The 15,003-nt window shown below is 35.5% G+C and overlaps 3 protein-coding genes across 3 annotated transcripts; 2 read left to right on the top strand and 1 right to left on the bottom strand.

Moving 5' to 3' along the window:
- Positions 1-139: 139 nt before the first annotated feature.
- Positions 140-2,700, top strand: mrpl49 (mitochondrial ribosomal protein L49). Its single transcript, XM_056467051.1, has 4 exons — positions 140-276; positions 482-629; positions 2,071-2,195; positions 2,300-2,700. The coding sequence occupies exons 1-4, from the start codon at positions 166-168 to the stop codon at positions 2,444-2,446; spliced, it is 531 nt and encodes a 176-aa protein (XP_056323026.1). The 5' UTR covers positions 140-165; the 3' UTR covers positions 2,447-2,700.
- Positions 2,701-3,429: 729 nt separating this feature from the next.
- Positions 3,430-7,788, top strand: znhit2 (zinc finger, HIT-type containing 2). Its single transcript, XM_056467049.1, has 2 exons — positions 3,430-3,526; positions 5,195-7,788. The coding sequence occupies exon 2, from the start codon at positions 5,236-5,238 to the stop codon at positions 6,790-6,792; it is 1,557 nt and encodes a 518-aa protein (XP_056323024.1). The 5' UTR covers positions 3,430-3,526; positions 5,195-5,235; the 3' UTR covers positions 6,793-7,788.
- Positions 7,789-8,449: 661 nt separating this feature from the next.
- On the bottom strand, positions 8,450-14,812 carry tm7sf2 (transmembrane 7 superfamily member 2). The gene is made up of 11 exons (XM_056467050.1): positions 14,709-14,812; positions 14,393-14,458; positions 14,080-14,276; positions 13,920-13,974; positions 12,961-13,155; positions 12,639-12,742; positions 10,754-10,873; positions 10,498-10,666; positions 10,346-10,426; positions 9,779-9,901; positions 8,450-8,801 (listed from the first exon to the last, which is right to left on the bottom strand). The coding sequence occupies exons 2-11, from the start codon at positions 14,451-14,453 to the stop codon at positions 8,641-8,643; spliced, it is 1,266 nt and encodes a 421-aa protein (XP_056323025.1). The 5' UTR covers positions 14,454-14,458; positions 14,709-14,812; the 3' UTR covers positions 8,450-8,640.
- Positions 14,813-15,003: the final 191 nt, after the last annotated feature.

The following is a 15,003-nucleotide window of genomic DNA, read 5'->3' as shown; positions in this document are numbered from 1 at the left end:
TTTTGTGGAACACAGAGAAAAGAAAAACATAATAATATGTAATAAATATGAGTTTCTGTTACGTTCTGTGAAATTATGAATTAATGTTTTTTCTTCTTTCAATATTTTTATCCAAACCCGTGACGTAATATTTACTTCCTCTCTTTCTCTCCTAGCAAAGAAAAGATGTCCGCCTCTGTCAGAAGCATGCCTTTGACATTCTGCCGGGCTGCAAGATTCGCTTTCAGAGCATTTAATCCAGCTACACGTCCACTGAGCACAGGATTTTGCTTAAGAGTTAGTATTACATTCGATTTTACTTCATAATCTTTACAGGATGCGTAATAATTTGTGGTGCATTAGATGTCAATCGTAGATTCGCAATGTATGATTTGTTCTTGAGATGTTACACAACTGTTTTTGTCATAACAACAAACAGTCATTCTAGATTGATGTTAAAACCCAAAGTTGTGTTATAATAAGACGGTTTGTGTCATTTCAGACAGAAATCAGGCCTGCTGATGGATCGAGGGACATCATTGAGTCCACAGAAGAGTTCAAGTTTGTGGAGAGATTAATTCCCCCTTCACGCATCCCAGCTCCTCCTAAACACGATGGACCTGCTCCTTCAGGATGGACCCCACCGTCAGGTAAACACACTTCTGTTGTAATAGGAATAATTAATATAATCTTTAAACCTTGAGGGCATTTTGTGTGCTTTTAATTGGGACTTTGAATTGCTCAATTTGTGTTATGCTAAAGCCTGGATAAAGAGAGTCCTTGTTTTTCTTCTTACACATTTCACACTGCTCGTACTCTACCCAGGGTTAACATTTAACCCTGGAAATATTTAAAGAGTTGTTTCTGTCTATACAATCTTAAACCCAGGGTTATATGTGTTTATTTACATCATTGATTAGATGAATTTAACCTGTTTACATAAAGGCTTTAGATTTGTGCTTCTTTACATTGTGCGTACATTCAGGGTACTTTTTATAGCCCATTACTTGATACAAATCAAGAGGTGATCAATGTTTTCTAGATTTACTGATTTAAATATAACATTAAAAAGAAATATAACACTTTTTTTGTCAACAACATTTTTTCCCAAATTGGAGTTAGTTAGTCCCTAAAAAGACAAGTTCATCATGACAATGAAAAATTAAAGTAAATAAATATAAAATAGTATATTAAACTAGATTAAAGTTCGCTGAGACAAACTTTGAGGCTGGCTTGAGAGCCTGTTGGTAATAGTTTTAGTTTAAAACAATTTGATAGATAGATAGATAGATAGATAGATAGATAGGGGGATAGATAGATACTTGGATAGATAGAGGGTTAGGTAGAGAGATACTTGGATGGATAGATAGTTGGACAGATGGATGGATGGATGGATAGATAGATAAAATTAAAATAAAGATTTAAATATAAATTTATAAAGAAATGTTACATATTGTTTGGTCAACAACAATTTTTATTCCAAATTGGTTTTATTAGTCGCTAAAAAGACAATTTCATCATGATAATGTAAAATTAAAGTAAATAAATATAAAATAGTAAATTAAATGATTTGTAATCCAAATAAAACACTTATGAAGTACAAAATGAAATGTTTTATTTCTTTACCTAAATGTCATGGGAGCTTCAGAGAACTCTGAACTGAACATGTAAATTTATTGAGATCTTCAATCAGAGAACTAGAGAAAGCGCATTACTTCCATCATTTTAATATGGCATATTATTAATGAAATACAAAAATTATAGTATTATATTCAGAGTTAATTTTAAGCTATCTCGCGGCCCACCTGCACTAGTGGGCCGCAAACCACCGGTAGAGAATCCCTGGCCTAAATGACTTTATTATGAGCAACTGACAGCCAATCATATGCCTAAGGAAGCTCCTGTTGCTTGATGTAACATTCTAACACTGCATCATTTCACATGTTTGGTAACACATTTCAGAACCCTGGGCTGTAAGCCACGGTAAAATTTCCTTTTATGAAAGGTTAAAAACAATTCATGAAACATAACCATGGGTCAAACGCAATGTGAACAGCCTGATAGAGTGTAATTTATTTTATGTTCACACAGACACACCACCGTCACTACCTTACATGATCCGTCGCTCCAGGATGCACAATGTACCCGTGTACTCAGACATCAAGCATGGGAATCAGCACAGCACTCTGATCAGGAAGATTGAAGGAGACATATGGGTGAGTGTAACACATGGGTTTAAAAGTACTGGAAGTATATAACAATCAGAGAACTAGAGAAACTAAGTTATTATTCTGTTAACTCTTATATTAATCATTTCAAGGCCCTGAACAAAGAAGTTAAAGAATTCCTGCTGGGGCTGACAGGCAAAGATCCTCCAACACAAGTCAATGAAATAACTGGGAGCATCAGAGTTAAAGGGCAGTTTGATAAAGAGCTGAAGGACTGGCTGCTGAACAAGGGATTTTAAATGCACATGCTGGAGTCACAGGACTGAACTGCAATATTGAAAAAGTGAAGAGGAAATCTATAATAATGCTTACTATAATAATGCTTACTCCAGCAAACAACATCGGTCTCTGACAAACTGTACACTGTCACTTCCATTTTTTCAAGACTGTTTTGCCTTTGTATTACAAAACGTAATAATTATAGCAAACATGTTTATTTATCAGGTGCTTTTGTTTCGGTTTGGAGGAAATAAATGTAAAATATTGCCACTAATTTCTGTTTGTAATATGTGTCTTGAAAGAAAAAGGATTGGATTCTTTGGATTGGAATGAACCACCAATTTACCCAGTATATGTTTTACACAGCGGATGCCCTTCTAGCTGCAACCCAGTACTGGGAACACCCATACACTTATTCACACACACTACAGACAAATTAGCTTATTCAATTCACCTATACCACATGTCTTTGGACTGTGGGGGAAACCAGAGGAAACCCACACAAACACGGGGAGATCATGCTAACTCCACACAGAAACAGCGACCCAGTTGGGACTCAGCGACCACCAGCGACCTTCCTGCTGTGAGGTGGCAGGGCTAACTACTGTAACTACTGAGCCACTGTGTCTGCAATGTACAACTTTCCGACATTAAAATCAAAGTTGTTCTTGCATGAAACTTGCATTTGTAAATGTGAAATTTGATCGTAAATCAAGGCATTTGAAAATCTCTTTGGTCAGTGAAAGCTAAAGATACATACCGGTTTGAAAAGTAATGGTTTCATCAATAGCTTTCCTGTTATTTACACATCTATTACTGAGCTACTGTTACAAAATACATTCAACATATAGTTAATATAATTTAATACTTTTTAAATTGAGTAAATAAATTGATTTATGAAAATCTGTAAATGTATAATGTTCTCCATCTACTGCGTAAATATTGCGCAGCTCTGCCGGTTGAAGAGCAAGTAAAGGTATGCGTCATCAATTTGCGACGAGTAACGTCATTCTATCGTGCACGGCAGTATAAAAGCATATTTATAAACACGCGTTGAGAATACACTTATGTGTGGAAACAGTGCGCATGAACACGTTCAGGTACGATAAATACTATAAACGCACCCTTTATTTAGAAGAGTGTTGTGTAACTGAACTAAATCTGTTAGGGTTTAGTCAGGGGCGCAACTGCAATTTTAGTGAGGGGTATGCGGGTTCAAGTTTTGCCATCAAATGGTCAACAGAGGGGGAGGGGAAGTATGATTTTCTTTATTTAATAAAATACAATTATATACTTGTATAAAACGAACGCAAAATAAATATTTAAACAAAAAATATTTATTTATTTTGATTATTTGAAACTTTTAGTAAGGATAATTTCAAAAATAGTTTTGACACAATGGCGCCCCCCCATGTGTGGCGCCCCTATTTGCCGCATATACTGCATACCCCCTTTTTGCGCCTCTGGGTTTAGTGAATATTTAAATTCTTAGAAACTCAAAATGCATTTACAATCTACTATTTCGGTCGTGTAGTATGATTTTTACATACTGACTCAGTTTTAATCAGAAGAATTGTTATTTTATGAAACAGTTGTAAGTTAATACATATTTTTAGCTTTTATATATAGCTACATTTCTAACGTGAACGTTAAAACTGAACATTTTAACATGTCTATAAAGATTTAAACGAAGGAGAGTTCAAATGAACTCCTTTGAATTTATATTTATTTCCCTCAAAATCCAAATGCACAAAACCCCTTCATATTCATTTTTAACAACCAAAAAAGAATGTTTCTCTGAACAAAATAGTATAATTAATTGCATAAAGTTTTAAATGATGTAATGATTTGGTCCCAAAATTGAGATAAGGCTAAGTATATATTTCACATTTTGTTTGCAGACACTAATGTAACTTAAGACAGTGGTTCCCAAAGTGGGGTTCATGGGACAATGACAAAAGTCAAATAAATTAGAATGACCATATTTTATCCACAACCCCCACACGTGCTGCTGCTGATGTGACAATAAAAGTGATTTGATTTGAGAAGATTAAAATAGTAGTTAATAGTTTCATACAAAAACACCAACATGCAAATGTAAAGCCATCAGCCTTTCATGTATTTTTTTCATAGGATCGGTGTGTTTACGTTAGATTAACAGCACAGCAATAGTGTCAGATGCAGCAGATTGATTTTATGGCATCAAGTTAAACTTTCTGACACCTTAATGGCATTCAAATACATTAAAAATAAATCCAGGCCACAGCTGAACATTGAGGATGATTTCTGATTGGCGGTCTCCAAAACTAAACCAAGAATAGATTTGTGCTGAAAACATTGTGCCAACCAGTCTCTTTAGGTGAGATTAATATTAAAATAATTAATAAATGACTATAAAATTATATGATTGTTGGACTGTTGTTCTTTTTGTGTTGTCAATATGCTCGTGTTTATATTGTTGTGTGCACAACATTTGTATATATAACCACCTCCAAGAAATGTGGGGGTCACGAGTCACTGGCGCTGTTATTTTGGGGGGGGTCAAAGGCTGAAAAGTTTGGGAACCCCTGACTTGAGAGATAATTCAAAGAAGAAGAAAAAATTGACCCCAAAGTGAAAAGTGTTAAACATAAATAAGTTTAAACGAATGTATGTCTGTCCTTAATTATTCACAAAGATTTGTTCCTTTAAGTATCTGTCATTTAAATATCTAATATATTTTGGGTTACCAGCACACTTACACATGCTCTTATCTGTTGTGTTTGCAGATCATTACCGCAACACAAACACATCAGTGAATGAGCTTCTCATGGATCCTGTTGTCAGACGTAAAGTCCCTGCTTGTGTTCGTTCTTTACTCACCGACATTACACCAAAGCAGGAGGAAAACCTGAGTGACTGGCTAGAAACAGACTCCGAATCAATTACCAGCAAAGATGGGATCGCACTTCCCAAGAGAGGCACTTCTGAAACTCTCCTCACCCCTGCCGACGGGACAGAAGGTGACGGAAATCCCTCATCAAGCAAACCATGTGGACTTTGCTTATTAAAACAGTCTTCCTACACCTGCCCAAGATGCAACGTCCCGTATTGTGGTTTAGCTTGTTACAAGAGTCAGAATCACTCCAAATGCTCGGAGGAGTTTTACAAGGAGTCTGTGCTCCTGGAGCTCAAATCCAGAGGAGCCACAGATGAAGAGGGGAAGAGCAAGATGCAAGAGATCCTCCTCCGGCTCAGACAGAGCGCAGACACCGAGGGTGGGATGGAGAACTTTTTAAGACACTTAGGAGAAGATGGAACCAATGTGACTGAAGGAGACACACAGGCTTTGGATCTGCTTTCCAAGTTGGCAGAGCTTCAATCTGGTGGAGATGAAAACAGTCACGAGGCACAAGAAATCCTGGCAAAACTTGAGGAAGCCGATGATAATGATGATGAAGATTTAGCTGAGAAGTTAGCTGGATTGGATGTTGATTCTCTTTCTGAAGAGCAGCTCTGGTCGTTGTTGTCCACCCAGGAGAAGGAGAAATTTGAGAATCTGCTAAAAGTTGGCGGCATCGCTGGGATGGTTGTCCTGTGGAGACCCTGGTGGGAGCAACATGAGAAAGAAACTAAAACACTGATTGAAGAACTTCGGATTGAGAATCAAGAAGAAGTGCGCACTGCGAAAAAAGAAAAACCCCAAACAGTTGCCAGCGATGCTAAACAATTAGCAGTTCCTCCAATAAGTGCTAAAATCCCCCCTCTTCACACGCTAACATCAAATCCATCTCCTCTAGTGCAGTTCAATCTGATCAACGCTCTTTACGGATACACTTTCTCTCTGTGTCTCTTCAATGGAGATATTTCCGACACATTACTGGAGTTCAGTCAGGCGCTGGTTTTAATTTCAGAGTTCTTGGGTGCTGGACGGGTCTTTAACTCCGTCCCGGAGGCTCTTGACGCTGGGATTAGATCTGTTTCTGCTGGTGGATATTTTGACAGCCAGGACCCTTCAGCTCCTATTCGAGCTGTGGAAGCGGTGGCTCATGTGTTGACGGGACGGAGCCGAGAGGATGTTGAGGGATACACACTGTCCGCTTTGTCGCAGCTGCGCTCGGCGTTGAGCAAGGCAAAGATGGCTGCTGCTAAAGAACAAGACGAGCAGATGAGACGGCTGTTTTTTCAGGCTGGAAAGAAGTGCGAGTTCTTTCAGTCTTGGGTGAAGGAGAATCCTGAGGTTTTGAGGAGATTGGCTGGAAGTGTGTGGACAGACTTTGAGAGAAGGGAGGTGGAGAGAGAGACATTAGAAGAGGACAGGAAACTGGTGGAAGAGGCACGGGAGAAAAGTAGAGGTAAAGGTGCACTGATAGAAGAGGTTGAGTAAGATTGTGATTGTTAAAAGTAAAGAAATTGTTAATAAAAGCATTTATCCCTAATGCCATTAAAGAAAAGTGGGTTATTATTACATGGGTTACAGTTTACAGCAAAGTCCTTTGTTACCAAATTTGCTAAATACTGTAACAAATGTATTGCTGTTTACTGTTTAAAATAAGGTTCCAGGTAATGTTGGCTAGTGCACTCAAAAACATTAAGTTTGCTGTTCATTCAAACTACTTAAGCTGAAACGACACAATTCTTGAGTTTTTTGAGAGACAACCTAATTGTTTTATGTTCAAATTTGTAAAATAATAAGTTAACTTCATTCCTTCAGGTTGTCCAGCATTTTGTACAGTGTGTATTAACTGATATGATCAAACAATGAACAATACAATAACTGCAGTATTTAATCATCTTTGGTTACATTAGGTAATGAAAATAAAGTTCATTGTTAGTTGTTGCTAACTTTGGATAATGCATTAGTATGTTGAAGTAACATAAACTGTGATTAATAGATGCTGTGCAAGTAATGTTTAAATACATTAATGTTAACTAATAGAACCTTGTTTTAAAGTGTTAGAGCAATCTTTAGTGATGCTAATAAATAACCTGGAACATTAGAAGTGAAAAAGTATCATTGCTTTGGAATACAGACCTGATCTCCTTAATGAAATCTCTCTGCAGGTTATTGTTGAAGTAAATTAATTTGATAAAATTCAATTGCAATGTGATACAGTTTTTAATGTAATTTTTAATATATTAACAAAATGTTTTGGAGTATAAAATTTAAGCTATCATTCAATCAAACTTGAAGTTAATTCCACCAAAATCAAGGTTCAGATGATATGCACTTTACCATGAATAGCCAGAGATTACACCCCAATTTTACAGCATTCAAAAAATGAAATCTCCTGTCAAAAATCAATCTATTTCGGTCATATCATCACCTTTAAGACGTACAGCAAATAAGAAACCTTAAACGTCAGACCTTTCTAATGTGACCTTTCACTGTATAGACATTTATTTTTTAATCATATAAAATTACATATATCGTATATTTTTATTTAATACCATGTCAGCAACAATGGCTATTTTCATGGCAAAACATTTAATTAATAAATATACAATTAAAAACCACAAACAAATTAATACATAAATTAAATTTTTTTAACAATAATATATGATAAAATTCTTCCCCCCTGGTGACTCTACTGAATATCTCCTCGAGTGAGTTAATTTTAGATTTCTACTTGTGTTACCTTTCTAATGTGTTTTTCCAATGTTTGATTTTCCTTTATTATAAATTAGTGGATATATATTTTTTAATTTTACACCATCCACTAGAGAAACTTTCTATAAAGATTATAGTACAATATCCAATTTCAAATGCAAATACATATATATATATATATATATATATAGACTTAACATGTTATTAAATTATTTTGCATAGAAATAGAAAACAAACTAACCAAATAGATATTGGGTAATTCTTTGAATCATTCTTCTATCACAAATCAATCAGTTTGTCTCATTTTTAACCTAATACTGTTAGCTAAATTTAATAAATGTAACCTGTAAAGTATTACCATTATATGTTGTTGTTAAAGATCTTAAATGTCATTAATGCTTCTGTCCAAAACAGAATATACAGAAAGCACTGATGATATTAAAATGTTCTTTAATAATATTATACAACATATTTTTTGTACTTTAAAAACATTCAGCTTCTTATAAAAACAATACGCAATAAATGTTGTAATGTTGGCTGTCCAGTGATGATGATGCATCCTCTTCCTCACCTAAATGATGGCACTCAACAATCTGCTGGTCATTCAGAGCGCATCAGTCCGCATTAATAAACATAGGGGATTATTCTGTAGGGCACTCGTCTGCAGTAAGTGTCCCAGGCCACTCCGTATTTAGCTCGGCATTGTTTCTCATCTCTGGCTTCTCGGTGGATGAGCAGAACGGTGAAATATATGACGTAGAAGTAAGGCAGAATGTGGGATATTCCTAGGAAGAAAATGTGGAATAATTAATTTACTACAATTATTATTTGTCATATTTATTACATATTTCACTGTGGTAAATTTTCAAAACACAAAGGACAATTTTTTAAATATGTAATCTTATATCTTTATCATTTATAATCAATGTTACTGCCAGTTAATGTGTTTTAAAGCATTAAAACCCTTTTTCTTTTTCACGGTTTCTACAAAAATATGTTTTCAACATGTTAATAAGAAGACCTTTTCCTTGAGCTGCAAATCAGGCAATTACAATCATTTCAAAGATCTGACTTGAGTAATCCAGCTGAAAATTTAGCTTCACAGAAATACATTATATTTTAAAACATTCACAGAGAAATCAGTCATTCAAATTGAAATAATATGTCACAATATTAATGTATTATTGTATTTTCTTTGTCAGTAGCCTTGGTGAGGAGAAGAGAATTAATGTTTAATGTTAAACCTCTTGGTTTTCATTAAACCCTCGCAGGTTTGGAATGATTTTTAGTTGAAGTAACACTTTTTAAATCCGTTTTTGGCTTTTGTGCCACTGTATAGACATTTATTTTTTAATCATATAAAATTACATATATCGTATATTTTTATTTAATACCATGTCTGCAACAATGGCTATTTTCATGGCAAAACATTTAATTAATAAATATACAATTAAAAACCACAAACAAATTAATACATAAATTAAATTTTTTTAACAATAATATATGATAAAATTCTTCCCCCCTGGTGACTCTACTGAATATCTCCTCGAGTGAGTTAATTTTAGAAAAAAGCCTTCTGTAGTCATTAAAAGCAGTCCAATAGGTGTAAAATTACATGAATTATTAAAATGCATCACACTAAGAAAAGTTCAAACAAATTGTAAATGTAAAAATCATAATTATGCTGTTTAAAAAATAAGAGTATATAACTAAAATCATGTGTAAATTATAATTAAATACAAATTTATTGCCCATAACTCACCACAAGGCAGGGACCAGGCCAGAGCCATCAGAAGGTCACCCAGGTAGTTTGGATGCCTGACGAAACCCCACCATCCTGATACCAACAGCCGCTTTCCTGTTGCTGTGGCGATAGTTTCCAGGTCTGCACGAGAGAATGTTTGTTTTAGATACTGATGATGTACAGCAAAGGAAAAAAGTCCTGAAAATATGTTTCTCTGGATTATAAGAGTTTTATATATATATTACAAATGCTTTTATTTGCTGTGATTAAAACATCAGGGTTATTCAAGCAAATATTGTTTACTTAACTCTTCTAAAGTTAAAACAGGTATTGTGTTGTCTAAATGCATGACAACACGGCGACCTTTTATTTTATGCAACAAAAAAATCCTTAATGACAACTTTTCTATTTCAAATGTCTAAGAAATGTCAGTAGCTTACAGAATAAAAAAAAACTATTTTCCAAAAGCTCATAACAATAAATCATAAACTCAGAGAAACTGCAAGTTTGGCCTCTAAATTTCATCCACAGTTCAAAAATTTTATTCTTTGAATAGTAAAATATGCAGCATAAGTGATTACTGACGTGCTACACTTTTATGCTTGGGGTCTCTTCTGAACTGATTTTTCTGAGAGTTGGACCTCCTGAAAATGTAATACCCAATTCCTGTGAAATAAAGAAAGGAGAGTTAGAAAACATAAAGAATCAACATGGCTACAAAACAGGATGTTTGTTACCATTTAGAAGCACAATCCCCAAGGCACCAAGAGTACTAAGTGACTGTGGGTGAACAACCAGAAACATGGCCTGAAGACCATACGTGAAGGGAACCCAGGCCAGATCACCAAACGCCAACATGAACCCAAATCCGTCATGCACAATATCCATCGTAGTAAGAACTGCCTCCTGCAGACACAAGGAATAATTTAACAACATTTTCACCTTTATAATAAAACATTTCATAGGTCTGTAGACAACACTGGATTCTCCTACTTCATTCCAGAGAGCATCGGTCACATAGAGGAGCTGAAATCCATTGACGAGCAGCATGGCAAGAGATGGAGAGTCGCGCAGCTCTACTTCTTTCATTAGCATTCCTAGGTTTATGACCACCTGAAACACAACAGATACAATTTGGTTGATCTGATCACATTAATACAAAATTACGTCGATTCCTATGGGTTTGTGTTAGAATCAAGTTCAATTCAATTCATGTTTATTTATATAGCGCTTTTACAATGTAGATTGTCAAAGCAGCTTCACATAGAAGTTGTTGGAAAGCAATACGTTAAATAAATTATGCAATAATTTTTGTATCCCATAGTTTATGAATTAGGTCTACAGAGAGAGAGAGAGAGAGAGAGAGAGAGAGAGAGAGAGAGAGAGAGAGAGTAGGTGGTATTTAGAGGCTGTTTGAATGCATCCAACCACATGAGCATGAAAACAATCCAATCAAATGTGTTTTTAACTACTTTTGGAAGTGGTTAAAAGTAGACAAGCTAAAACATTTCAGGCCATTTACAGCAGTCGTTAGGTGTCCTTTACACTAGTGCATTATCGTTTTAAAATGCTGACAGAGATAGAGAGAGAGAGAGAGTTGCGACAATACCATTGACCACAATGGAACAGCAATGGCGGCTCATGGAGCCTCCCACTAGTTCCCCAAAGTTATCACTTACAGCCAAGTTACTGTTGAAGATGGCTGGTTTTGCACTTTTGAAAGGTACAAAGTTTCTAAAAATGAGATTGTTTATGTTTTAATGTTATCTAACATTATTTGAATTAACCACAATTATTCACCACGTTATGATTGAACACTTTAGACTTCCATTGTCGCAATTCTCTCCATAAATGACACCTTAGTGTCATCCACTTGTGATTGTGATGGTACTAAAAAAAGCATCTTAAAAGGAAGTTCACCCCCAAAATGAAAACTGTCATCATTTACGTATCCTCCACTTGTTTCAAACCTGCTTGAGCTAGTTTCTTCTTTTCAACAGAAATAAGATATACTAAATTTTTGGGGGGAAATAAACAGCCATTGACTTCTATAGTATTTTGGTTCCTATTATGGATGACAAGGACTTTTTTTCAATATTCTTCACAATATCTTGTTTTGAGTTTAAAGGAGGAAGGAAATGCAAGTTTTGAACTACTTGTGTGTGTAAATTGTGAGATTTTTTTAATTTTTGGATGAACTATCCCATTAATACCACTTGCAAATGGGGTCTTCCAGAAGCAGTCAAAAATCAATTTGACTGGATTGCTTTCATAGTGCTCACAGACCCTCCACCTAAAAAAAGAAAAGAAAAAAAATCTGGACAAAAGACAATTTATTAAAATGTCAGGATTAAATGGAAATGTGTTTTGCTCATTTATGTGTGATCCGAAAACAAAACATCTGAATACCAGGGGCCTGTACATGAGGCTGGATTAGCTGGCTAGCCAGTTCAGTTCAGTTTGCCCCAATATTGGGTTTTAGCTAACATAAAGGCAGCTCGACTTTAATCACTCTTTTGTTCCCGTGGTTTTATAGAGCAGCTGCACTGCGCTACCTTCATGGTACCCAAAACCCAGAATTGATACAAACTAAACTGAAACTTAACTGGCTAGCCAGCTTATCTGTAAACAAGGTGTAAACATGGCCACAGTGTCAAATTATGAACGATCATGTGACACTGAACACTAGTGTAATGGCTGCTGAAATTTCAGCTATAGAACCACAGGAATAAATTAATTAATACTTTTATTTTAAAAATAAATATTTCAAAACTTTTTGATCAAATAAATGCAGCCTTGCTGAGCATACTACAATTCTTTCTGAAAGCAATTGAAATATATATTGTATGTGAATGCAAATATCTGTTGAGAGTCTTACCCAGCCTATTAATCCAGGTCTTAGTTCACAGAAATATTTCAAGTCAAAGTTTCCAATGCGAGGGTTGAGCTCTCGACCCATGAAGAAGTCATACAGAGGATTTCCTGCAAATAAGAGCGAAGCGGAATTAACATGTGTTTTAAAGAGACATACAGTAGAATCATCAGTATTGTCCTCATTTGTAATTAGCTTTGGATTACATTGTCTGCTAAATGACAATGTATCTGAAAAGATTTTGAATTAAAAAGCTAAAGTGTACACATAATGGCACGTTACTTATAGATAATCATATTCATCTCTAAATAACATGAGATTATCTCACCTGTGTTTCCCCCAAGTGATAAAGCATGTTGATGTGCCCAGAAGGAGCGGATGTACAGATACATTGACAGCAGATAGGAAACTCCAATGGCACATATAGCCAGAGGCAAAATGAGCTCAAACAGACGCCCGAGTGGCATTCCCAGCAAAAGACATATCACCAACAGGACAGCAGTAATGCTTAGGGCATGGAAACCTGAGAAATAAAGATTTAAAAAATAAATAAAACATGATTAAATCTGCACATACACACTAGGTTTCAAACATTTGCGGTCATGGATTTATTTATTTTTAGGTTACAGTATTTACTACAAAAGAATTGATGCCAAACTTTGTAGTATTGACTATATTAGGAAATGTTTCTTTAGCACCAAAATCACGAAATTAGAATAAGTGACACTGAAAACTGAAGTAATGATGAACATTTTGCTTGACAAAACAGGAATACGTTTATATAATGCAATTATTAAAAGCAGTTATTTAAAATTTAACATAATACATCACAAATCTATCATTTCTTAAATTATATAAATCCATCCTTGGTGAAAAATAACACTTCTTTCAAAAACATGTTTTAAAGTAAGTGTACATGCAATTTAGTTTATTTTAAACCATTTAACCAAACAGTCAAGCTTTTCCTGAAAAACAAATATATTTATCCTTTCTTTTATTTACATTTTAATGCACATGATGGGGGCTTGACACTTCAATATATGCTTTATATTATTAAACTACACTAGGGCTTCAATAAACTGAAGCACAATCCAGATATACTGCAGATTAATGACAACTGGAGTTTGAACTTTACTTTGTATACAATAGGTGGTAAAACCAAGGACAAAGGGTCAAAGACTGTCCTGTTTCATTTGGGTTAAAAACACAAAGCTAATACAAGTTCACCATGTACAATAAACAATTATTAGTGTTTTTTTAATAAATAAAAATGTAGACATATGTTACCATTAATGGGATATTTCAGTCTGGACCCATCACTGAGAACCAAACCTTCAGAAACCTGTCAACAAATAAATCACACAACACACTATTCTCTCTTCTTACATTTCTCTATTCTATGAAAATGATCAAAAAAGCAGCAAAAAACCCAGATACAATATCTTACCTTTCCTATAGGCAGTAGGTAGAGAAAACTTTGCAGGGCGATCCAACCTGTGATAAGAACAGCAGCCCAAGGGTCCCATAAGTGTGTTGCAGGTGGTAGAGGAGGAGGCCACTGCAGGACACTGGCGACTGGAGACCGGCACACGCTGAGCAGGTACAGAACTGTCAGAGGCAGGAACACTGGGATGCAGGTGGCACCTGGACAGGTGAGGAAGACAATAATGAACTTGAACAGACACCTCATATGATCACACAGCATATTCACTACTACACATACACTAACATTAACATGTATACAATAAATGATGGCTCACCGAGAGTACCCCCAAATTCCCGTTCAGCTGAATGTGATGCTTTGTGCTTCTTAGGCTTCATTTTGCCTGTTTGGGACAAGGATGGAGTGAAACAGAGGATTTCGCACAGCTGACAAAACATTTACAGTGTAATGTTACGTTACAAGATAATATTATTCAAATTTCTGTAAGTATTATTTAAAATTGTATACTGAAGTAACGTTAGTTATTGTAATACGCGTTTGCAACATTCATCCTTAGGTTAAACAACCAAATAACCATGTCGTAACGTTAACCATTTATTACATTCAAACAATAAACAGCGTTTTTCTCTTACCTCTGTTCTCACGAACTCACTGTTGTGCTGTATTGTTATCGCTCATCATCACTGTAAAGGACAGAGACGCCTGCGTAGATTCGCCCATAACGCGCTGTTTGCCTAACTGCATCTGACCAATCAGCGCATACTACTGCCATCAGAAGAGTGAGGAGAGACAGCCTGTGAACCAATCAGAATTAGAGAGGAGCAACTGAGCCCGCCTCTAATGTCATATTGACCAATCGCGAGAGAGCATTCGCTGGCTTCATATGACTGTCAGCAGAGGTAAGACTGCGGGTTTGGTTTCTAGTCT

This window comes from Danio aesculapii, chromosome 10 (assembly GCF_903798145.1).
Source record: "Danio aesculapii chromosome 10, fDanAes4.1, whole genome shotgun sequence".
Taxonomy (NCBI): domain Eukaryota; kingdom Metazoa; phylum Chordata; class Actinopteri; order Cypriniformes; family Danionidae; genus Danio; species Danio aesculapii.
Note: the sequence above shows the minus strand (reverse complement) of the source record. Positions and strands in the feature narration are given on the sequence as shown.

Bases quoted from the DNA above. Each gene is read 5' to 3' on its own strand.
- znhit2 (XM_056467049.1), top strand. From the start codon at position 5,236: ATGGATCCTGTTGTCAGACGTAAAGTCCCTGCTTGTGTTCGTTCTTTA.
- tm7sf2 (XM_056467050.1), bottom strand. From the start codon at position 14,453: ATGAAGCCTAAGAAGCACAAAGCATCACATTCAGCTGAACGGGAATTT. The intron at 10,874-12,638 runs GTAAGACTCTCA...GTTGTGTTTCAG, and splicing joins GACCTGGATTAATAGGCTGG to GTGGTCATAAACCTAGGAAT. The intron at 10,427-10,497 runs GTAACAAACATC...TTTATTTCACAG, and splicing joins GGGGATTGTGCTTCTAAATG to GAATTGGGTATTACATTTTC.
- mrpl49 (XM_056467051.1), top strand. From the start codon at position 166: ATGTCCGCCTCTGTCAGAAGCATGCCTTTGACATTCTGCCGGGCTGCA. The intron at 277-481 runs GTTAGTATTACA...GTGTCATTTCAG, and splicing joins GCACAGGATTTTGCTTAAGA to ACAGAAATCAGGCCTGCTGA. The intron at 2,196-2,299 runs GTGAGTGTAACA...AATCATTTCAAG, and splicing joins AGATTGAAGGAGACATATGG to GCCCTGAACAAAGAAGTTAA.